This window comes from Ornithorhynchus anatinus, chromosome 2 (assembly GCF_004115215.2).
Source record: "Ornithorhynchus anatinus isolate Pmale09 chromosome 2, mOrnAna1.pri.v4, whole genome shotgun sequence".
In the NCBI taxonomy this organism is placed as follows: domain Eukaryota; kingdom Metazoa; phylum Chordata; class Mammalia; order Monotremata; family Ornithorhynchidae; genus Ornithorhynchus; species Ornithorhynchus anatinus.
In genome coordinates, this window is record NC_041729.1 from 45,214,485 (window position 1) to 45,239,239 (window position 24,755).

The window sequence follows — 24,755 nt, forward strand, 5'->3', positions numbered from 1 at the left end:
GTACTACTACTAATAATAATGTTGGTATTTGTTAAACGCTTACTATGTGCAGAGCAGTGTTCTAAGCGCTGGGGTAGAGAAGCAGCGTGGCTCAGTGGAAAGAGCACGGGCTTTGGAGTCAGAGGTCATGGGTTCGAATCCCGGCTCGGCCACTTGTCAGCTGTGTGACTTTGGGCAAGTCACTTAACTTCTCTGTGCCTCAGTTACCTCATCTGTAAAATGGGGATTAAGACTGTGAGCCCCACGTGGGACAACCTGATTCCCCTGTGTCTACCCCAGCGCTTAGAACAGTGCTCGGCACAAAGTAAGTGCTTAACAAATACCAACATTATTATTACAAGGTAATCAGGTTGTCCCACATGAGGCTCAGAGTTAATCCCCATTTTACAGATGAGGTAACTGAGGCACAGAGAAGTGAAGTGACTTGCCCAGTCACACAGCTGACAAGTGGCAGAGCCGGGAGTCAAACTCATGACCTCTGACTCCGAAGCCCAGGCTCTTTCCACTGAGCCACGCTGCTTCCTATATATACATAAGCAGGTTTTAGAGATACATTTATATATATATCCTATACATATATATATACATACTAAGGGGTGTATGTATGTAAAACCTATACATACATATATCTCTAAAACTTGCATATACATTTAAAAGACTCTCACTAATGATTTTCTTTTCAAACAAAAGTAATCAAGTGAAAAGATGTTAATATTGCCAAAAATCACACAATGAAAAAAGGCATTAATCATAGCATTTATTTTATTTAGAGTAAGTAGATAAGCTAATATTCAGGCCAAAATGTTAGAAGCTTTTTATAGGACATCTTTGAAATATACTATCCCAATGTATCCATCCCTGCTCTGATAATAAATGGCTTTTAAAAAAGAGGGTTAGGAGGATTGGAGAGGAGTCCAGTAAGATTTTGAGACAGTTTACACTCAATAATCATTTCTTTATCTTCAATTGAATGATAGTTTTCATTATTGAAATGGTAATTTTCTGTTAATGCTTTGATCACTAGCGAGAAATGATCAAAGCATGAATGGAGAAAGGAATTGGGAGGAAAACCAATGTGCTACGTAACAGCTCGGCAGCATCAGTCTGGGAAATGCTTTTCACAATGGTGGAATCCTATTGTTTCTAAAGGAGGGGTGATGGAAAACGATTTTACTGACTGTGATGGCAGAGTTGCAAGTGTAAGGACAGAATGCATCAAAAGGAGGCAAGTTCCTCCTGGTAGCTGGAATGGAATAAATATTATATTTAATTTTGGCCATGCTGTAACTTGAAAATCAACAATTCCAATCTAGAACTAAACTGACCCATCACAAAGAGTTTGAGAGTGACCACATTCCATAACTCGGGGATTCCCAGAATTCTGATTTCTAACTGCCCTCAATATATGTATTATTTTTAACATGGGTAATGCAGCCAAGAGAACCAGCAGGATCCAGATGACAGAAGGGGATTTTTCCAATGAGCCAGAACGATTTAAGACACTCCACACCAAGCTTTATGAAGCCATAATGCAAGAAAATCGTCCCATCATTGAAACTTTATTAAGAAGTCATCCTGTCAATGAGCCAATGACTGTTTGGGTAAAATCCACATGCAACAAATTGCTCCTGGAACAGGTAACTTCTTTTCAGCTTCAAAGTTTACAAAAACAATCCCACAGACCTTGAGAAATCACACTGCTTGCTAGCTTCTATAGACTTACATATTCACCTCAAAAGTCCTGACCCTTTCCCTGTTCTTCCCTTTCCTTTCCCTATAGGTTGTTTCCACTGCCCGGGATTCAAAGACTTTGAGGAGGATTATGTATTCATAAATAGAATGTTTAACTTTTGTTACTTTTTTCTTCAGTTGGCTGAGAATTCTGTTCCCTATTACTGTCTTTATCTCTCTCTAGCATTAACTTTATCTTGTTCATTTCCACCACTTATAGTTAGAAGTGAAAATCCTCTCCAATAGCTCTGCCATGTTCACAGCTGAAAGTATGTGGAAATTTTCCCAATATCAGGGAAAGGTAAGAGGAGGAGGAATCTGGTTAGTTACTCCCCACCCCATCCTTGCTTACCCTATCCCTATTCTCCTCTCTCTCTGCCACTTCAAAGAACCTCTCTGTAGAACTGCACTCCCAACAAACCCATCCCCACTTCCTATCATCCGGCCTTCTCCAAACCCCCCCCCCCCCCCAAACTCCATCTGAATACTCTCTTTGGAATCTCCATTCCAGGACCCTTGACAAACACCTCTTCATGCTCAACCTGTTCCTGACCCAGTCACCCATCCTCCTCGCTGTCACGAAAACCTGGCTTTCATCCAATGATACTGTCTCCCTTGCTGCTCTTCCCCAAGGAAGCTTCGCCTTCTCCCACTCTCCTAGACTCATAGGGAAAGAAGGGTCAGCCCACTCCTTGCCAGCTGGTGTTGCTTTTGCCCCATCAGACCTACTCGATTCTTCCCATTCTCATCCTTTGAAGTCCGTGTCATCCGCCTCTACCACCAGCTAGAATTACTGGTCAGAGCCACCCACAATCCCATCTGATCCTCTAGCCCTCTTTCCAATTTTTGAGCTAACTTGACGACTTTCTCCCCTTCCTTCTCCCCATACATTCATCCTTGGGCATTTCAATCAATAGTATTTTCTGAATGCTTATTTTGTGCACTGTACTGTCCTAAATGCTTGGAAGAGTACAATAGCATTAATATACACAATCACTGACATTATGGCGTTTACTATCTTGCAGAGCAGACACTATAATAAGTTATAGGAAATGGGAGACAGACAAATGTACTCCGCAAAGGACAGGGACCATGTCTAATTCCCACGTGTGTATTCTCTCCCAGCACTTAATACAGTCCTCTTGCACACAAGAGATGCTTGATAAATACTATTACTACTTTGTATGTAAGTGTTGCCGGGGAAAGTGTGGGGTGAATACCTAAGTGCTTATAAGGGTAAGATATCAAGTGCATAGCTGGCAGTATATGGTGGAGAAAGAGTGGGTAGATGAGACCTTAGGCAGGGAAGCTTTCCTGGGAAGAGATATAATTCTAGTAGGACTTTGAAAATGGGGAAAATAGTGGACTGCTGGACTTGAAGAGGTAGGGAGTTGCAGAAGTTCCATGGATAACCTCTCACTAACCTTGACACATGCTGAATTTCATCTTCCACAGTCACTATACCACTTCTAACCTCACCAACTCTAAAATCTCACTCTCTGAGCACAAGTTCTGACCCTTTTTCTCCCACGCACTCCTTCTCCACAAAACCATTCTCTAGCGGCACCGATCCTATCTCTAGACCCCTCCTCTGCATACTCCTTTCAGACACCCTATCCAACCTCTCCCCTCTTGAGACACAAGACAGTGCCTCAACTCCACCCTCTCCGCTGAACTCAACTCCCTCTCCACCCTATCCTTCGTTGGATCTCTCACTACCAACTCCAGTCTTGGACCACCTCCACTGTACACTTCCTCTGCTCCTGGGCTCAGCCCAGAGAGCTGTTAGCAGAAAGCCAGGTAGCAGGCTGACATCAACCACTTCAAATTCATCATTATTTGCTATAGCTCGGACCCGCATCAACCCCCTTGCCCTTTGCTTCCATCACTGTTCTAAAAGTTAACTCCCTCCAGCAACCCCTATGGCTCACTGCTTGGTTGATAAAACAAACCATTAGGTATAAGTTCCCAAAATTTTCTCCTCACCTTTCCAGTCCCCTCCCACCTCCACATCCATTCTCTCATCCTTCAGTCATCTCTCAAGAGGAAAACTCCCCACCTGCTCTTAAAATCTATCCCTTACACCTGGGCCTCTGATCCCAACCCACCTTCTAAAAACACTTGTGACCACTCTACCTCCCTCCCTCACAGTCATCTTCAACTACTCACTGTCTTCTGTACTAATTGAGCCCCAGGCCTTATCACCTGTGGTTTCCAATGCTCCTGGCCCACCCTGGCTAGCCAGGGCCAGTTATCGCCTCTTCTTTTCTTCCAATCTTCTCAGTCTGGTGGCCATTTTGATGGAGAGGAAAGGGCAGATGTGGAGGAAATACTATCACGATTTAGTGACGGGGCTGGGATCACTTTTACCCGTGGATGCTCAGGTCAACACTCTGCAGTTAGATACTCTCTATCACTGTCATGACATGTATCAGAGATCCCAATTTAATAACAAATTGATTTTGAAGAAGCAAAGTGATTGTGCTTTGTGTACATTTTCTGCTTGTATGCAGACCCAGTCCATCTTTCCAATACACCTGGCTGCCCAATACAGAAAAGTACGAAGTTTACTTTGTTTGTTAGAATATGGCGCTGATCCAGAAATAAGGTAAGTTCATCTGTTGGATTATTTTAAAAATACATTACAGAGGAAGTGGATGGAAGAATTCATTTCTTAGGGCTCAGCAGAGATGCAGAAAGATTGAAACTGGTAGGCTCAGTACCGCCTCAAACACTGAGGGATTTTAGACTCAATAAGCATCACACTCCACCTGCTCCACCATTTAAGCAACAAACCAAACAGGCAGGGGCAGACAAATTGCTGGTACACCTTATTCTCCTAGAATGTAGGGGCTGCATTTTTAGAGAACCCCAGGTTACAGAAAACCTGCACAGTAGTACTCATTCAATGCCCTGCACATATGCACAAAACCTCACTGCTCTATCCAACTGACACTGCCTGTCAGAACAATGTTCCATCCCAAACCTGTAGCAAAAACCTTCATCTTGGCAAACTGAGCGTACTGCTATCTCCTAGAGTATTGTCAGGGATTTACCATCTGCCTGCCACCCAATAATTTTTGCCGTGGGAGGAGAATAATATTCCTGCAAAAACAACACATCCCTCATCCTTTTTTTTGCCCCCCTATTCTCACTTCCTCTGCACCAACCCCTTAAGTAAGGCCCTGTCTGGGTCCTCTTCTCATCTTCAATTTACAAGCATTCCCCTGAGGATTTTATCCATTACCAGGGCTTAAATTACAGTCTTCAAACTGATGACTGCCAAATCTACCTCAGTCCATCAATGGCATTTATTCAGTACTTACTCTGTGCAGGGCATTGAACTAAGTACTTGGGAGAATAAAAGAGTTAAGAGACGTGATCCCGGCCTTGTCGCTAAATCTTGATAGTTTTTCCTCCACATCATTCCAGGATCTGCCCTTTCCTCTCCATCATAATAGCCACTGGCTGGTTCAGATTTTTGCCGTACCCTAGCTTGACTACTTCATCACTCTTCTTGCTAATCAATCAATGGTATTTACTGGGAACTTACTGTGTGCAAAACTCTGTACAAGCTATTAAGAGAGACAATTAAGTAGCAGGTCGGCACTATCCCTGCCCACAAGGAGCTTACAGCCTAGAGGAGCAATTTACAGCCCAGTAGATCCATCTCTATCATTTATGTATTTACTTATACTCATCCTCAGAAATTATGTATATAATTTTTCAACTTCACAATAAATTGTTCATTTTGATTACTCTGCAAATATTTTTACATCTCTCTCACCCATCTGAATGTAAGCTTTTTTTCCTTTAAATGATACTTTATTAAGTGCTTACTACGATCCAGGCATTGTACTAAACACTGGGGTAGGTACAAGCTAATCAGGTTGGATGTAGTCCATGTCCCACATGGGATTCACAGTCTTAATCCCCATGTTACAGATGAGGTAACTGAGGTACACAGAAGTTAAATGAGAAGTTAAATGACTTGCCCATGGTTACACAGCAGATAAGAGGCAGAGTCAGGATTCGAACTCAGGTCCTTCTAACTCCAGACAGAACTGGGATTCGAACTCAGGTCCTTTGTGGGCAGGGAAGGCATCACTTGGTTGTTTTATATGTCCCAAGCACTTAGTACACTGCACTGTGCACAGTGGGTGTCCCCAAAATGCTATTACGAGAGAAGCAGGATGGCACAGTGGAAAGAGCCCAGGCTTGTGAGTCACAGGTCATGGGTTTTAATCCCAGATCCGCCGGATTGTCAGCTATGTGGCCTTGGGCAAGTCACTTAACTTCTCTGGGCCTGTTACCTCATCTGAAAATGGGGATGAAGACTGTGAGCCCCACGTGGGACAACCTGATCACTTTGTATCCCCCCAGCGCTTAGAACAGTGCTTCGCAAATAGTAAGTGCTTAACAAATACCACCATTATTATTATTACTACTAGTACTCTTCAAAAGTATGGCCCTTATTTAAATTTTCTGGATGAGTACCTAGCAATCCTTAATTTGAAACCTCCATAGCTTTTGAACAGCTTTCCAACTTTTACATTTAAACATGTTTTCTTGACTTTTCGGGCTCTTCGGTTTTTTATAAACACAGTATTATTTTCAACAGCCTTTTGGTAAATATTATTTTTAGACAGAACTTCTATTACTCATTATAGGGATTCCAGAGGCCACACCACACTTCACGTCATGCTACTTCACTGGCCAATTACTACCGCCAACTGGACAGAACCAGTGAACCGAATTCAGAGAGTCTTGACGGACATTCAGAATCACGCCGAAACGTGTCTTCACATATTATGTCAGCACGGAGCTCAGGTTAATGCTCAAGTAGACAATGACTTTGGGTATTCGCCACTACATTTAGCTATTCGTTATGGAACTTATCCAGTTCTTGCCATTCTGGCTCAGAACGGTGCCCACGTCAACAAGGCCGACAGATCGAGCATGACACCGCTTCATATGGCTGCCGGTATGCTGAACAAGGAAATGACGGAAACACTGCTTGCTTGTGGAGCAGATGTTAACTGCACTGTCTCTAACAGTGGGAATACTGCCCTGAAACTGGCTGTGTGCACTGCATCTACTAAAGCAGGCAGGTTGCTAGCAGCAGACATCAGCTCTATCAGCTTACTCTTAAATAAGGGGGCCAAGGCAAATGCCCGGGACCATGAAGGACGGACGGCCATTCACGAGGCTTGTTTTGGAGGCAGAGAAGCAATAATCAATCTTCTACTTGAATTTGAAGCAGATATTAATATCTTAACAAGAAATGGGGAAACTCCAATTTTTATGTTTCTCCAGCGTCGATCCAATTTAAAAGACACAGCACTCTTCAACAAACTACTCAATCTCTCCTATCCTTTGAAAATAACCAACAATGAAGGAATTCTTCCCTCAGGACTTCTGCTACCTGAATTCCATCCTCAAAAAGAATCTCTCGTAGGATTATCACAAAAGCCTTTAACCTTGCAAGAGATCTGTTCCAAGATCATCAGAAAGGTGTATGGAGAAAAGCAAAAGCAGTATTTGAGGCAGGCTCTCCCTCTGAAAATATGGAATTCTGTATACAGTGACTACGACTTCTCCCAGCTCTGGAAATCAAACACCTAAATTTCAGCAGTATATGGACTAAGTACTGCAAAGGGCAATTTCTGATTAGATTTTTTTTTGAATACTATTCCTATCATCTTTTGAATATGAAAATTATTGCTCCTTAAGTTGCTTAAGGTCCTGAGATAAGGTCACAGCCACAAGTTAAAAAAAAGATCATTGACTTCATTATGTTTACTTAGTTTCTGTTCAAAATTGAATAGGCTTTGATTGTTTCCATTTTTCTTACTTTTCTAAAAATATAATTTCAAAAAGAAAAGCTAAACGTAGTACTTAGGAAGTCAGGGTACTAACATAAAACGCAAGCACAGGAAATGGTCAAAATGTAAGGAAGGAGAAAAGTACAGTACATTCAAAAGGCGCTGCATATCTTTTTCACAAGTCCTTTAATGTTTTGTGGGTCAAACTGCCCTGCTGTAGGAAAAACACTGCATTTATATATTAACAGTGTTCAGTAAACCCTCCTTATAACACACATACTCATGGATGCGATCTTAATACTGGCAATCTCATCTTCAAACCAAAGGATAATTCTACGCTATTCTTCAGGTACCTTTCCCACCCCTTCCTTTGTACCCTCCAGGATTGTGCTTTACCAGCATTTAAAAAGAAAAAGCCTCTAAGGATACCTGCTGCCAACCTTGTTCTTCCCACCCAGTACATTCCCCTACCTGTGCCACCACTGTGAATGGGGGCAAGACCTTGGGGTGTTCACCTGCGGTCTCTGGGCGATCCCTACTAACTACTGACGTGACTGGCGTAAGTGAGAATGCTAGCTGCCAGATTAGTGGAATGGGTCTCCAGAATTCCCACAACTCTGCAGATCCTGGAAGAATAACCCAAGTGGCTCCAGAGAATATCTGAGTAACCTGCTAACCTGAACACCCCTGTTTCTTTACTTCTCGTGGCTGGTTTAAGGTACCAGGAGAAACTCATTGGTGCTTCTGGTTTACTTCAAGATCCATATTGTGGGAAAGTTGCCAGGCATCCTGCTATCTGGGTTGCTGGCCTCGGAGAGAATGCCCAGCTTGGAGGCTTGTGTCCCTGGAGCATGTGACACCACTTCTAATTTACTTCTTAGCCCACCATGACAGCAAAGGAGCAGTGAGGATCTAAGGACCCAGGTTAGGGAACCTGAAGCTGTAGAATCTGTCTAAAGGCTGTCTCCTGTATTTTCCAAGTGCCTAGTTCCAGTGCTCTGCACAGGATGATGGCTCAAATACCGAATCTGACGATGAAAGGGTTTGGAGTGAGAGCCTACTGTCTTAAAAAAAAAAAAGTAGCAGTTAAGCGCTTACTATGTGCTAGACACTGCACTAACGATAAGTGCTAGAGGCTAATCAGGTTGAACATAATCCATGTCCCACATGGGGCTCACAGTCTTAATTCCCATTTTAGAAATGAGGAAACTGAGTCACAGAGAAGTTTAGTGACTTGCCCAAGGTCATAAAGCTGACAGGTGGAGGAGCCAGGATTAGAACCCAGGTCTTTCTGACTCCCAGGCCTGTGCTTTATCCACTAGGCCTCGTTGGTTCTCTTAGTAAATACTCACTTTGTGCAGAGCACAGTATGAGGGGGTTGAACAGAATAGAAAAAGGAGAATAAAGCCCATGAACAGCTTACAATCTAAAAGGGAAGACAGGACAAACAAATGCATCACTATAAAATTAGACAAAAAGGTTCAAGAGCCAAGGGCATATCAATAACAGAACAGAAATACCAAAATACATTCATTCTTACTGAGTGCTCACTGTGTGCAGAATACTGTGCAAAGTGCTTGAATAATAATAATTATGGTGTTAGTACATGCCAGGCATTGTACTAAGTGCTGGGGTAGATACAAGCAAATCAGATTGAACATGGTCCCCGGCCCACATGGCTCAAAGTCTCAAACCCCACTTTACTGATGAGGTTAACATTAACTCCTTAATGTTTTTAAAATGTTGCTGCCCATGGTTATCAGCACCATTAATAGCAAGTAATAGAAGCATAAAGAAATACAATACCACAGTTGAGGATCATATTAATTCTTATTAAAATTCTTTTTTGCCCTATCTTAATTTTTCCACTCAGTCCAATTCTTTTCAAGTCTTCATTCATTTGCACAGATGCACTTTTGTTATGAAATGAGGAAGCTTTGCTCTTTAAAAAAGGTGAAACAAGCAGTTTTGAAACTTTCACTTAAGCATATGACTACATTTTGAATGGCCACCATCCTTAAAGCACTACAGTTTCACAACTCACCTTGAGATCCCGGTGTACAACTCCCATGTTATGGATATAGTATACACCTTCCAGCAACTCTCGAAAAATTTTGGATGCAACACTTCCCATGAGATAAGGACCTAAAAAGGGTTTTAATGGTTTATTTTCTGTTATTTTGCCTATATTAAAATAATTCCAAATTCTGATAAAGATAACAATGATAAAATCTTAAAGGTCAAAAATTATCTCAAGATAAATTTTCAAGAAGTTACAGAACCTTTCTCAGACTATAGAGCTCATTTGCACATGTGCTGAAAATATGTTTTCCAGCCTCTCTCTACTCAATGGCTTATTTTCTGTAGTCTTGATCTATAGCTATTTCCTAAATAGAATAGCCTGATAATTAATGCTTTTCTACAATGAAGGCTCTTCTACGCTAGAATTATGAAGCTTGACAGAATGCACTACTGCCTAACACATGAATAAAATAAAAAAAGTATCAAAATATAAATGTGATCAATTATGCCTTGAATCTGTAACAAGCAACTAGCGATAATGCCCAACCTTAGGCAATGAGAAACTGCCCATATATGATGTCAGGAAAGAAGGAAGGAAAAAAAAATTGACTTCATCTTTTGTTTTTCCAAACAAAAATACAAGTACAATAACAGGCCATGACTTACAGGAAGATTCATCCATACACTCTCCACTGTTTTTATTTCGATCAGAAATCCAATCCCAAAGGGAAATTTCACAAAATTGCATCTGTATGTGGAGCATTAGATGATAATGCATCTATGGAATAAAACGTTGATAAATGCTTTTGTGCAAAAGTACTAGGAGTTGGCACTTGAACTGTTTTTGTTTGCTGGACAACCAAGATAAGGAATTTGGCAGCTGAAATCAGAACTGTAGTACACTGTTTTCCGGGGGGGGCGGGCCGGGGGGTGTTATATTTTTTTTTAACCCTAAGTTGGACTGCCCCACCTCTATAGGCAGTAATAATAATTATAATGTTGGTATTTGTTAAGCGCTTACTAAGTGCAGAGCACTGTTTGGAGCGCTGGGGTAGATACAGGGTCATCAGGTTGTCCCACGTGGGGCTCACAGTCTTCATCCCCATTTTACAGATGAGGTAACTGAGGCACAGAGAAGTGAAGTGACTTACCCACAGTCACACAGCTGACAAGTGGCAGAGCCGGGATTCGAACCCATGACCTCTGACTCCCAAGCCCAGGTTCTTTCCACTGAGCCACGCTGCTTCAAGCAACACATTGAAGACAACGAGAAGCAGCAAGGCCTAGGGGAAAGAGCATGGCCCTGGAAGTCAGAGGACCTGGGTTCTAATCCTGCCTCTGCCAACAGCTTAGTGTGTGACCTTGGCCACGTCACTAGCTTCTCCACATCTCAGTTCTCCTGTTGTTCCTCCTACTTAGATTGTGAGCCCCAGGTGTGGTAGGGACTGTGTCCAACCTAATTAATTTGTATCTACCCACCCCTTAGAACAGTGTTTGACACACACTAAGTGCTTAACAAATACCAAAAAAAGGTACAGAAAATACTTGTCTTGTTTCCCAAGCTATATACACAAATTAATTAAAAAATAAATCTACTATGATTTTATATAAGATCCTCTGATATGGAATTTGGGGCAATTAAAATATTAAACATAGGCAATTCTAGTCCAAAAGTTTCAACATGAAGAAATATTTTAAATTCGATTTTTAAAGTTTTTAGTTTTGAACACAATTCACTGTACAAAGGAAAAAAAAAATCCAGGTATGTAAATGTAACAATGTCAGTGGAAGCCGATAGTAGCATAAATACAGTAACTAAATCACCACACTTTGGAATGTAATCAAAGGCAACTTGACTAACACTGGCAGTAAGGTGGGGATCATAAAGTGGGTCATATTCATTTATTCATTCATATTTATTGAGCATTTACTGTGTACAAAGCATTATACTTAGCACTTAGGAGACCACACCAACAACAGATATATTCCCTGCCAAAATCGAGCTCACAGTCTAAAGGGGGGAGACATTAATATACACACACAAATAAACGAATCACAGATATATACATGTGTGTTGTGGGGGTAGGAGGGAGAATGAATGAAGGGAGCAAGTTGGGATGATGCAGAAGGGAGTGGGAGGAGAGGGCTTAGGGAAGGCTTCTTGAAGATGGGCCTTCAAAAGGTTTTGAAGTGTGTATATGTGGGGGCGGGGGGGATATGAGGGAGGGCATTCCAGTCCAGATGTAGGATGTGGGCAAGAGGTCAGTGGCAAGATATATAGAGGTTCAGTGAGAAGGTTAGTACTAGAGGAATGAAGTACGTGAGCCGGACTGTACTAGGAGTAGCGAGATGAGGTAGGAGGGGGAAGAGGTGATTGAATGCTTTAAAGGCAATGAGGAGGAGTTTGAGTGTGGGGGTGTGAGAGGAGCAACCCGGGGTCAGGACGGCCTCAGGGAGAGCCTCCAAGGGAGGAGGCCAATCTATCTATTTCAGAGATCAGGCCAGGCATGTCTCATGCTTCTCTTGTTCTTTCCCAACCACTTAATACAGTATACTGCATCCGGTGAATGGTAAGTACCATTATTATTACAGAGAAGATATATGGCCTAGTAAATAGAGTCAGAAGGACCTGGGTTCTAAACCCACCTCCTCCACTCGTGTGAGGTCTGGCCTTGGGCAGGGCATGTCACTTCTCTGGACCTCAGTTCCCTTATCTGGAAAATGGGGATTGAGACTGTGAGGCCCACGTGGGACAGAGACTGTATCCAACCTGATTATCTTGTATCTACCCCGGTGCTTAAAACAGTGCTTGGCACATAAGTGCTTAAACAATACCATTATTATTAACAATACTAATACCAATAATAATAATAATGGTATTTGTTAAGAGAGTACTATGTGCCAGGCACTTTAGTAGTCGCTGAGGTGGATACAAGCAAATCAGGTTGGACACACTCCCTGTTCCACGTGGGGCTCACAGCCTCAATCCCCATTTTCCACATGAGGGAAATGAGGCCCAGAGAAGTGAAGTGACTGGACCAAGGTCACACTGCAGACAAGTGGCAGAGTTGGCATTAGAACCCTTGACCTTCTGACTTCCAGGCCTGGGCTCTATCCACTGCATCATTATTATTATTATTATTACAGTAATATGAACTAGAGACTGATATGTATGAAAGTGCTGTAGAGTTGGGGGAGCAATGAATAGCTAAGTGCTTAAGGGGAACAGACCCAAGTAGACAGGGGATGCAGAACAGAAGGCTTGGAGATGTGAGGGTTTAATCAGCAAAGGTCTCTTGGAGGAGATGTGATTTTAGTAGAGCTTTGAAGATGGGAGAGTAGTGGTTTGTTGGATATGAAATTGAGCGTGGGGAGGGAGTTCCAACTTAGAGGTATCAGTGGCAAGAAAGACAAGATCAAAGTACATTGAGAAGGTTGGTGTTAAAAGAGCCAAGTGGGTGGGTTAGGTTATAACAGGAGATCAGCAAGATTAGGTGGTGGCGGAGAGCCCTTTGAGTGCTTTAAAGCCAACGGTGATGAGTTTCTATTTGATGTGAAGATGAATGGGCAACCATTGGAAGTTCTTGAGGAGAAGAGAGATGTGGACTGAGCAGTTACTCAGAAAAATGATCCAAGCGGCAGAGTGGAATGTGGACTGGAGAGGAGAGAGACAGGCATCCGGGAGGTGAGTGAGGAAGTTGATGCAGTAGTCAAGTAAGGGTGTGATAAATGTTTGGGTCTTGTGTCTGTTCACTGTTAAACTATACTCTCCCAAGCCGCTTAGTACAGTGCTCTGGACACAGTAAGCGCTCAATAAATACGACTGAATGATTAACATGGTAGTTAGTCTTTTGGTGTAGGGGAGGGGGTGCATTCTAGATATGTTGAGACAGGAGAAACTACAGGACTTGTTGACCGATAAATTTATCAAGATCTATGGTACCTCCTATAATAAATTGCTAAGGAAGGACCAGAACGATTATTTACCTCAGTTTGCCCAACTATGGACATATTTTCTTCAGAAGATTCCTCAGTGGAGGTGAAATTTTCCTCTATTTCTGAACTGTGCTCTTGTGAAAGACCATGTTCGAAACCAATCAATCTAGTACCAGCATTAACTCTGAAATCTCCATGCAGGTAAGGGGATGATTCACAATCATTATCATTCCTTGTGACTGAATCAGAATACTGCACCAGTTTATTGTTCAGATTTTCAACCCGTTTTTCTCCAAACGGTCTCTCCTTTGAGGCTGAATCAGCGAAGATAATGGATGAGTCACTACTTTCATCATTTTGAACACAATGTTCATCTCTAGAGCAGAAGAACGATATGGGTAGAATCAGTATTTACAAAATATACACTCCAAACTCAACTACTGCATCACTCCTCTAATGAATGTGACTGGTGAATTCACAGAAAAGAAACAGTGCCCAAAGCTATCTCAACCAAACACCCCTAATTTGGGGGTAATAAAATGACTAACTGAAGTATTCGAGTTAGAGAAAAAAACTATTTAATGTCTTGGAATAGAAATAAACAAAAGGAGTGGAAGCCGGGGCTTTGCTATTCCTTGTCCAGAAGAAAAATAAATATATAGCCCAATTCAAGTATTACCAAACAATTCTTAAGACAATTATAATTGGAGGAAGATACTTAACCCTTTAATTCCTACCTGGCACTTTCCCGGTCTAATGACAGCCTGAGAAGTGGCCGCCTAACAGAAATCCTTTTACCTGCGAAAGGAAAAAAAGACACACAGAATTGAACACAGCCTCAAAAGTATCACATATTTGATGTTAAAATAATGTTACACGAATATCCTTAACTCCAAGCATCTCTAGTTGACAAATTGCTCAGACATAAAAAGTTCAAATTGAGTTCAAATTATAATTCTGAAAGTATTTTGTTATTCTATAAAGTACTATGTAGCCATAGGTATTTTAAATAGCTGCTCTATTTCAAGAGACCTGAAAATAGAGCTTCATAATTAAAAGACTTAAAAAAATGCTTACCCCATGATGGTTCTGAGTGAACATGTTCTAACCAAGCAGTATGATAACCTACAATATTAGGATGTTGTAGACCGGCCAAGACCTTAACTTCCCGAAGTACCTGAAAAAGAAAGCTTATTAGACTGGGCTTTATTTAGCAGTTTGCTGACTGATCAAAACATCAAATACTATTTCCAGAACAAAGTATGGCAAAAGCTAACTAATACAAACTAAATGGCAGAGGGAGAGAACATAGTTTAATTTGAATTAGGGAAAGTCTGATTTGTACAATACAGTTTTACTACAGTACCAAAAGGTTATCTTTAACTCCTTTTATGTCTTTGAGATTCTGAGGGTTTACTTTAAGTTTAATATCTTGATTTTGTTACTGGTCTGGATTTTTCTCTGACTGAAGGGCAACACGAGATTCTAGAGGTGCTCTCCCTTTGTCTCCTCCACTGTCTCTCTAACACTCTCTGGCAGTCCAGGGGGCTAGCATCCCAGGAGACGCTCTGTTAATCACAGTTGTAGGTCAGAAATTTCTTCCTTTAAAATTAAAATCCCACTTCCTTTGGCAGCAACAGAAAGAACAGGAGGAGAAAGTACAGTATCCATATTATCCAAGTAACTTTAGATGAGAAAGATTCAAATTAATGAAAAAGGATTGCAAGAGCTTTAAAGTAAAAAATCATTTCAATGACAAAAAAAAACACAACAATGAGGTTCAGAATTGACTTCTTTGATGGTAAGATAGTAAAGGTAAGTTTTGCAAACTTATGAATTGTACATTCACAAATCACAAAAGACTGAAAATTCAGCACAGTCTTTATATTTAAAATCACATAAGACCCTTATATAAAGCACCAGTGTTCCAAGGAAAAATTTTCAACCATGACAGCTATAATTACATTCTACCAGAATCCAAATTAAACATAATAGATAGATAACTTAAAACTACCACCACAAATTAAATTTGCAGAGAAAAGCTTACCTAAGATTTAAAAACTCAAATAACCATACCTTCATACAATCCCTTTTGGTAGCTTTCTTGATCAGAATTTTTTTAATGGCATAAAATTGCCCATCTAATTTATTCCTGACCTGAAAATTAAAAAGAAAACGCCAACACTATTAAAGATCAATGTTACCAAAGTAATGCCTTCAAATTTAATAGAGAATCTCCTAAATGTAAGAGTCAGGACACAAATTTTTACCCCCCAAAAGATCCCACTAACAACTTCTCGGATAGCTAGGTCCTAGTCAAATATGAATTTTAAATGAATCTAAACTGGAGCCACCTGTTCCATTTTTTCAAATGCTTAGGCTCTGGGTGCGACAGACTCTATTTTTAGCTGAGGAGAGGGGCACCCAGAGGAGTCTCCAGTTCACTCATTCTGACCAAAATTGAATGTGCTGAGATTCCTACAACTTAAGGTCAGAAAGAACCATAACATTAACACAGTATTAATATAGTGGCCTTAGCTGGCCCTCAACGAATAGTATTACTAGTCCTACTATTTCTAATGGAAAGTAGAACAAGAAGGGCGTGCCTGAGGTACTCTGCAAAAAAAAAAAAGGTTTTCAATAAATACTAGCGCTGCTGTCTGTGATCCCAACGAAAGCCAATCCCAGCCAACTGGCTGCAGTTTCCTTGCCCCAGGCTGGGCAGGGGGAGTTCAAAGAGTGGAATTCCCCACCCCTGCGGTTGTTCCCTCTCTCTTTGGCTCAAACTGGGAGACTCTGCTTCTAGGTTCACTGTCAGGGACGGATCAGTTAAAAGAGAACTACTGCAGCAGCAGAGAGCTCTGTCTTTAACCTCTCTGTGCTCTGGGAAATGGAAGGCTGGCTTGCCTAAATTCGCCGACAGTGCCAGCAATATTTGGGTTGGAGACAAGGAAAATTATCCACTCAGTATCTCTGTCTTTGGAGGGTTTTTACTTCTCATGGTAGTGGGGAGGCAGGGGCCAGAATCAGCAGCCCCTTTAAACTGATGGCCCCAGATGACCAAACTGCTTCGCCCACCCCAAAACTGGCTCTGCAGTCCAGGAAGCTAGGCAAAAGGAAACTCACATTGCTAGCTGCAAAATTACTTTTAAAACTCAGAATCTCCTGAATCTAAGTGAAGTGCTTATTAATAAACACGATTTATACAGATTTCCAAATCCAAGCTAATATCTTTAACATGAAAACTGAAATTTCTCCATCCTCTAATACATAGAAATGCCCCTCAAAATGAAGGAAAAATTACCTTGAATACTTTCCCATATCCGCCTTTTCCAAGGATGGACATTTCTTCGAATTCATTTAAGTAACGAGATGTTTGTGCTTCAAAGTTTACTTCTGTTGCTCTAACAGTCAAGAAGACAAAAAAAAGCAAAAGAAAAAAATAACCCAGAACACTGAAGAGCTAATCACTAAGTAATAAGCCATTAAAAATTTGTAGTATAGTCAGTTCTAAAGTACAGGGCTACATTCTTGACAATTCCTGACTTGCAGGCATGCCTAGATTGGGGTCACAGGTATACAGAAACCAATTCTTCCAACGTTGCACTGCATTTCCCCCAGGTAGATACATACTGTTGGAGCATTTCCTAATTCCCCACCAGCGCTCTATCCGAATGCAAAAACCTACCTTATGGGAAAATTGACTATATTTATCCAAAATAAAACTCAACCAAAAGCTCCATGAATGATCAGAAAAGTTTAAATAACCAAATGGATAGAGCTCAAATGGATATAGCCAATTACAAGGAATTTTCAGATCGCTATCAGAAATGAATTTGAAATGTGTGGGCCCAGCCTTGGTTCACCACCACCAGTACTGCCATCTCACCTAGAGAAATGAACCCAGTAGGGGCTTGGGAGTCAGAGGTTGTGGGTTCTAATCCCGGCTCTGCCACTTGTCGGCTGGGTGACTTTGGGCAAATCACTTAACTTCTCTGTGCCTCAGTTACCTCATCTATAAAATGGAGATTAAGACTGTGAGCTCCACGTGGCATAACCTGATTTCCTTGTATCTACCCCAGCACTTAGAACAGTGCTTGGCCACATAGTAAGCCCTTAACAAATACCATCATTAATGAATTAATTAACCCATGCTTCCCTAGTCACATAAGCAAGTTTTATTCTATTCATATTCATTAAGCCAAAAGATAAATAGTGCAACAAGGATGAAGTTACATATGGGAGAGAAAATACATATTGTAGAAGTTAGGAATGCAGTGGGCTTCTGTCCTCAGAGGACATTGTGTGTATGCATATATGTATATATGTGTATGTATATATGTATATATGTATATATGTAAATATTATATATTATCACATTCACACATAGTGTGTGTGTGTGTGTGTTTAAAGGTAAAGCAGGCTTGAAAAGTAGTGACCTGGATTTCCCTGAGCTTAGATATCAGATACATTGTACGTTCTTTGAAGACAGAAAATCAATTAGCTAATGGTACTTGCTGAGCAGTTACTAAGTGTATTTTGCTTCTGTTTACATTGTCAAGCATTTGGTACTGTTTTCTATACAGAAGACTCTCAAGTACCATCCACTGACTAGTCCAGCTTCTCCTTGTGACACTTCAAGCTCACCAATTAGAGAAGCAGCATGGCCTAGTGGATAAAGCACGGGTCTGGGAGTCAGAAGGACTTGGGTTCTAACTCCAGCTCTGCCTCTTGTCTGCTGTGTGACCTTGGGCAAGTCATTTCACTTCTCTGGGCCTCAGCTACCTCATCTGTAAAATGGGGAACAAGACTGAGTCTCATGTAGAACAGGGACTGGGCCCAACCTGATAACCCCAGCGCTTAGTACAGTGCCTAGGACACAGTAAGTGCTTAACAAATACCATAAAAAAACTGCTGCTTCAATCAATGCCTCAGCTGGCTGGTTCCCAGAAGCCCCTAAGTCCTGATGGCTGGGATTAGTGGGGACACACATAGCATGTGCACCCCCCTGTTTCAAAAGATAAGGTAACCTAAAACAGGTTACCTACCTATAAACTCCCACTTTTCAGTTCATATCACAGTTCTTGCTCAGCAAAGACAAGAACGAGGCCAAAATGGCATGAAGGGGACTACTCAGAGAGCTTCACCCCGCCCCCCCCCCCCACCCAACTACCCAACATTGCCACTGCAGCCCCAGTCTTCAAAGGAACAGAACTGTGAGCAGAAAGTCAATGAGAGGGGGGCTGATCGTTGCCTTCTGATTCCTATGGGGACAAGGTTGTGGACAAAATGTCAGTGACTCTGGTTTTCATTTGAGGGGAGGGAGTGGTGGCAAGAGAAAACAAAGGAATGTTGAGGAAAATAAAAAACATATAAAGAGTGACCAAGGCAGTTGAGAAGGGCAGAAAGGGGAAAAGAGGTTCCAATGCAGTTTTAAAAAAAGGACAACAAGAGCGATCAAAACAGGGAAAGGCAACGAGGAACATGGAGTAGTGGCAAGAAAGAGAAAATGAGAAGTAAATACCAAGAATGGACAGGATTACCTATTCTCCTGAAAACCTATTTGGGATAGGGACTGTGACTGATTTAACAGTTTGAATTAACCCCAGCACTTCGCACAGTGCTTGGCATCTATTAAATGCTTAACTAATCTAAGAGAATCAAAGGAAAAAAAAGAGACATAAGTTTGGGGAAAATCAGTAAATGCCACTTGCCAACAGAAAGTGACAAATAAGTAAAACAGGTGGGTGGAGGATAAAAAAAAAAGACATATTAATAGACCAAAGGAAGAGTTAGGGAGATTTTTTTCTATGACATTTATTAAGTGCTTACTACATGCTACGCAATGGAATAGATACGAGGTGATCAGTTCAGACACAGCCCGTCCCATATGGTACTCACACACTAAGAGTGAGAGAGAACAGGTATTTTATTCCCAAATAGGAAAGAGAATACTAGAAGTAATAACAAGTATTTGTTAAGTGCTTATTATGTGTCAAGCACTGTTCTAATCATTAGCGATGAGGAGAGTGGTGGATGGAAATGAAAAGGGTGATGGAGAAAATCACAAGGAGAGAAAGGAAAAATATAGTATATATTTAACCAGGGTAAAATTAGGTAATAATGCAAAAAAAGCTTAAGAGCAGAATCCTTCCTATACCTCCTTTTTAGAGGACTAGAAGTATGGGGCTCTGAGCAAAACAGTGGCATGGGATGCAGGATTGGAGTTGGAAATAGCAACAGTGGAATGTGTAGCCTCTCCATCAGGGATGATGACATCAAGAGAGTCAAGGTTTTATTTCTAGGGACTTGCCAACAGAATTTTCTTTCTTTTGAACTGCTTTTGGATTACACATTACTTAAAATCATTAGTATGGAATTAGAATTATACCTGCTTCTCTGGAAGTGAGACTCCTCTTCAGGATGACCCTGCACAGCCAATAAAGAAAAAAATGAGTTTTAAAAGTATATACAGTAAGGTGTTTTTTCTCTTCTTTAATATACAGTTGGCATACAATATGAATATTAAGACAGCTTCACCATTTTTTTAACTACTTGGGTAAAAAACAAAACCAAGCAGGACATTAATGATCCTGACCTTTTCCTTATTTTGAATGCAATAAGGTATTGACAAGAGATATTCTCAAGACAGTTATTTCTTTAACCCAGGATTTCAAAATTCTTTACAAGCAAAAGTTAGAATTCAGATCTAATTCATTTTCAAAAGGGAACTGGAATATTTTTTGTCAGAAAAATTACCTCATGAATGACTTTCTGTTTGACTACCCTCATTAATTCTGTAATAGCTCTGTTGTGATGAAGCCTCAAAGAACTAAATTCTTCACTGCAGGTGAAAGAAGAAAGCAATCCCATTTTGGTAAAAGTCTGACAGAGCACTGTTAAAAAGAATGTGGAAAAACAATTAGTTTAAATAGAAAAATCAGGAAAAAATGTCAACTTAACTATTTCAGTGTAAAATAAATAGATTCTTTGACAAAATCCTGAGAAATAAAAAGTAAAAAGCTTTGTCATCAGTTGTGCTCGGGAACAGGAAAGTGCGAGTTACTCTAAAATTCAACTTAACCAAGAATCATGTCTGAGTCAAGGCTGTCTACTGAACCACTCCTAGGAAGAAAAAAGGTGTGTGAGAGACAGAGAGAGAGTATGAAAGAGAGAGAGAGAGAAAGAAAGAGAGAGAGAGAGAGAGTGTGCTACTGTCCACAGGTGTGAGAAAGAGGGGAAAAAACAAAATAAAAAACCATTTCACTACTCCCATTATGATCTGCCCAAGGCTGCCCTGTTAGGATTTCTGGGGCAAAAATTAATGGAGGAAGGAACTGCAAAGAGCTTGACTTTATACACCTTCTTCCAGTCAAGGGCAAAAGATGCAAATTCTCATCACTGAAAATTCCTTCCGTTGTTTGGAAAGTGTTCCCTCCTAAGGGATCAGTGAGCCATGAGATACTAGTTACTAGAGTAAAATGCCAAGGTTCTACGCCATACTAATACACATAATTTTACTTGAGTTTTCACAGCTAGTTAAGAAGGCTTCAAATTTGGGTGAATGCCACATACGGGTTGCTACATGAACTACTTTGGTTGATCATGAAAAATCCACATTTGACTCTTTCCAAAGTTTATATACATATTTATATGCTTTTGTTGTCTATCTTTGATGTGTCAAGAGACTATATGGGCTCTTTCTGCCCCGCACCTTGCTCAAAACCAGATCTACAAGGGAAGGGAGAAGGCATTTCCCCACTCTTTCCACAGTCCATTCAGAGGCCAAAGAGAGAGAAGAGGGTCTCCTTAAATCTCCTTTCCCCACTACCAAGGTGCAATTCATTGCTTGCTTTTGGGAGATAGAGTAGCTGGCTTGTAATTTCTCTGCCTCCACACTTAAGAGCCAGAGCTGCCTGGATTTTTAAAGAAAGACACCTACCGCTCAGCTCATTTTTTCCAAAATGCAAACCCTAACTTGACTCCTGTCAGGTGCCTGCCCTTGTCTAACAACCGTCTCAAGGACCAACTTACTGCTGTGATCTAGCAGCTGCATACCTTCATTCATTCATTAGTATTTATTGAGCGCTTACTATGTACAGAGCACTGAACTAAGCGCTTGGAATGTACAATTCGGCAACAGATAGAGACCATCCCTGCCCAGTGACAGGCACACAGTCTAATCGGAGGAGACAGACGGCAGAGCAAAACAGAACAAAACAAAAACAAGACATTATCATGATAAATAGAATCAGGGAATGTACACCTCATTAACAAAATAAATAGGGTAATAAATAATATATACAATGAGCACAGTGCTGAGGGGAGGGAAGGGGGGAGGAGCAGAGGGAAAGGGGGTTCAGCTGAGGGGAGGTGAAGGGGAAAAGGGGAGGAGCAGAGGGTGGAGGGGGAGCAGAGGGAAAAGGTTGTAGCTCAGTGTGGGAAGGCCTCTTGGAGGAGGTGAACTCCCAGTAGGGTTTTGAAGAGGGGAAGAGAGTTAGTTTGGCAGACGTGAGGAGGGAGGGCATTCCAAAACAGCAAGAAACTGGGGTACCAGAGTACGTTTGACTTAGAAGAGCCTAGAGGAAGAGTAACACCTTCAAGATGCCCCTTTCCTCCTTTTTTTCATGGTACTTCTTAATCGCTTACCAGGTGCCAGAAACTGTACTAAGCACTGAGGCAGAAGTACGCTAATCAGGTTGGACACAGTCCATGCCCCACATGAGGCTCACAGTCTTAATCCATATTTTTCAGTTGAGGTAACAGGCCCAGAGAAGTGAAGTGACTTGCCCAGGGTCTCACAGCAGACACGATGCAGAGCTGGGATTAGAACCTAGGTCCTTCTGACTCCCAGCCCTTGCTCTATCCACTAGGCCACGCTGCTCCTGCCACCATCAGTCTCTTTGACACTCTGTAGAAAGCAGCCCTGAACAGGGAGCAATCCAAATGTGCTTGAAATGTTGACTGGAACATTCAAACTGCTATTTCCATCACACACAGAAAGAGAAAAAAATCTCTCTCTCTCTCTCTCTCTCTATCTATCTATCTAAGCCTCAGGCCTGAAATACTGAGAAAGGTTCAAGGCCCCTGAGGAAGATAGAGACTATCTGTCTTCAGATACTTGAAAACAAAAAAGAATGACTTTGTTCAGAGCACGGTATTAATTTATCGACCAATATAAAATATTAATTGTCTATGAATCCAGCTTAGAGAAGAGCCATCCTTAAAATTGGAAGTGATAACATTTGATATTAGAGCTTGCAGAAAACAAAAGCATGTGGAGGATTTCTATACATAGCAGGCTCTAATTAATTGCTCTTCAGTACTCAGACTGCTCTTGGTTCTAAAAACTACAGACGTACCCACTATTTGACTGCCTCTCTGATGATCTGAAATTCAAACCACAGTCTGAGTATTTTTGTAGTGAAAGCACTCCAAATCCGGCGGATTGAACTTTCAGTTTCAATCACTTGGTAATCTACTGCTTTATACAAGGAAAGTTTACACTAAAGTCAACAGATTCACAACTCTGCCCTCTCTGTTCCCTGTGTCTGGATCAGAGTTGCTGAGGCAAAAGAGATCATCAGAAACAAAATGCCTACTTATTCACGCCCAGTGTTCCTACAATGTCCTTTCGTTAAGGGTGACCTTCCACATTTTGAACCTATTTTTATCATGCTATTCCCAGGTCTCCCCAAAATGTGTGAATTATTACTCTACTGGATTATTCAAAACTGAACGATACAGGATTTTGTGTATTTCTACTTAAAATCTTATTTGCCATGCAATTTAACTCTAGCTCAGTCCTCACAATTTTTTTTAAGTACTAGTTCGATGAGCACCACAAATCAAATTTAAAGAATCTAAGTCAAACCGAAGTTTTTCTTTCTTCCTAGGGAATTCAATTCCCCAATTCAAACTCAATTTCTACCAGACAGTGAAAGCTCTTCTTTATTCAATTAACAATTGCAGATTTGTCCTAACCGCATAAAAACACGTGGAATTTAATGTTTGCCACCCCACAGGGCAACTATTAAAAAATACAAGCAAATTAAGCAACCGTGACTCTTACTTACTTTGGAACATGCGTTTGGAAGAATCCGGCTTTGGTTCATGCACATGGCACAGATGTTCTAACAGTGAAACAAGCAATAGCTGGTTTGCAACTGAAGAAGAGAACGTGAGTTGAGGAAGAGGTCCTTTCGCAGCTTGGAGTTCTGCCGGAACATCGGATTCTTAAAAGAAGAACATGAGATATTTTAATGAGTGCTTCCTTCAGTGAGCTAGCTAGTCCCCTCCAGACTATAAACTCCTCCCTGTAGACTGTAAACTCCCTGTGGGCAGGGCACTTGTCTGCCAACTCTGTTATACTGCGTGGGAAGCAGTGTGGCCTAATGGCTAAAGCATGCACTTGGAAGTCAGAGGACCTGGGTTCTAATCCCGGCCTGCCTCTTGCTTGCTCTGTGACCTTAGGCAAGCCACTTAACTTTTCTGGGCTTTGGTTTCCTCAACTGTAAAACGGGGATTCACCTGTTCTTCCTCCTACCTAGATGGAGAGTCCCACATGGGACAGGGACTCTGTCGACCTGTTTGACTGGTATCTATCCCAGTGCTTAGAACAGTGCTTGACACATAGTAAGTGCTTAACAAATACCATAACTACAATTACTCTCCCAAGCACTTAGTACAGTGCTCTCCACACAGTAAGCACTCAATATCACTGATTGACTGACTGTGCTTCTTGAAGTTTCTGAAGTAGATAGATAACTATTTAACAGTATTAAAGATACTACAGCAGTAAAAGTAATAAGACTGTGAAAATGTACAATACACAGACAATCTAGTTCACTAAGAGGAAATGAATACAGTGGTTAATTAAATACTGTCAGTTCAAACCAAAAATGTTAATTTAATTAAGATGAAAGAAACAGCATTATTTCTCCAGTGGAAAGGAGTAAAAGGAGTAATAAAGTAACTATTTTTCTAAAGGAAGAGAATAATTATTCTCCCACTGCATCGAAAATTGTTGAAAAACCTATTAAAGACCAGAAATGCATTTTCCTCAAGCAACCCTGAGATATTTTAAAATTAATTTCACATATTACCAGGACTCATTTTAAAAACGCACCCCTAGGAAAAGAGGCAACCTAATAAACAACCACAGGATACAGCATAGTCTAATCTCAAATATATTCAAGATTTTATTAATCTACTTTCTTTAAAGAAACACAACTCCCAAGT

General features: G+C 41.1%; 2 protein-coding genes across 2 annotated transcripts in view; one reads left to right on the forward strand and one right to left on the reverse strand.

The window, feature by feature from the left end:
• EIF2AK1 (eukaryotic translation initiation factor 2 alpha kinase 1) overlaps window positions 1-24,755 on the reverse strand; it is a 34,284-nt gene that overhangs the window by 3,846 nt on the left and 5,683 nt on the right. Inside the window, exons 2-11 of the mRNA XM_007669287.3 lie at window positions 23,591-23,749; window positions 20,274-20,410; window positions 19,906-19,943; window positions 16,819-16,918; window positions 15,591-15,671; window positions 14,592-14,691; window positions 14,252-14,312; window positions 13,566-13,890; window positions 10,245-10,356; window positions 9,601-9,701 (exon numbers count right to left, since the gene is read on the reverse strand). Coding sequence (XP_007667477.2) covers window positions 9,601-9,701; window positions 10,245-10,356; window positions 13,566-13,890; window positions 14,252-14,312; window positions 14,592-14,691; window positions 15,591-15,671; window positions 16,819-16,918; window positions 19,906-19,943; window positions 20,274-20,410; window positions 23,591-23,749 — 1,214 coding nt within the window. The remainder of the gene's footprint in view (window positions 1-9,600; window positions 9,702-10,244; window positions 10,357-13,565; window positions 13,891-14,251; window positions 14,313-14,591; window positions 14,692-15,590; window positions 15,672-16,818; window positions 16,919-19,905; window positions 19,944-20,273; window positions 20,411-23,590; window positions 23,750-24,755) is intronic.
• ANKRD61 (ankyrin repeat domain 61) lies at window positions 1,262-7,524 on the forward strand. Its single transcript, XM_007669286.4, has 3 exons — window positions 1,262-1,637; window positions 4,245-4,339; window positions 6,402-7,524. The coding sequence occupies exons 1-3, from the start codon at window positions 1,422-1,424 to the stop codon at window positions 7,354-7,356; spliced, it is 1,266 nt and encodes a 421-aa protein (XP_007667476.2). The 5' UTR covers window positions 1,262-1,421; the 3' UTR covers window positions 7,357-7,524.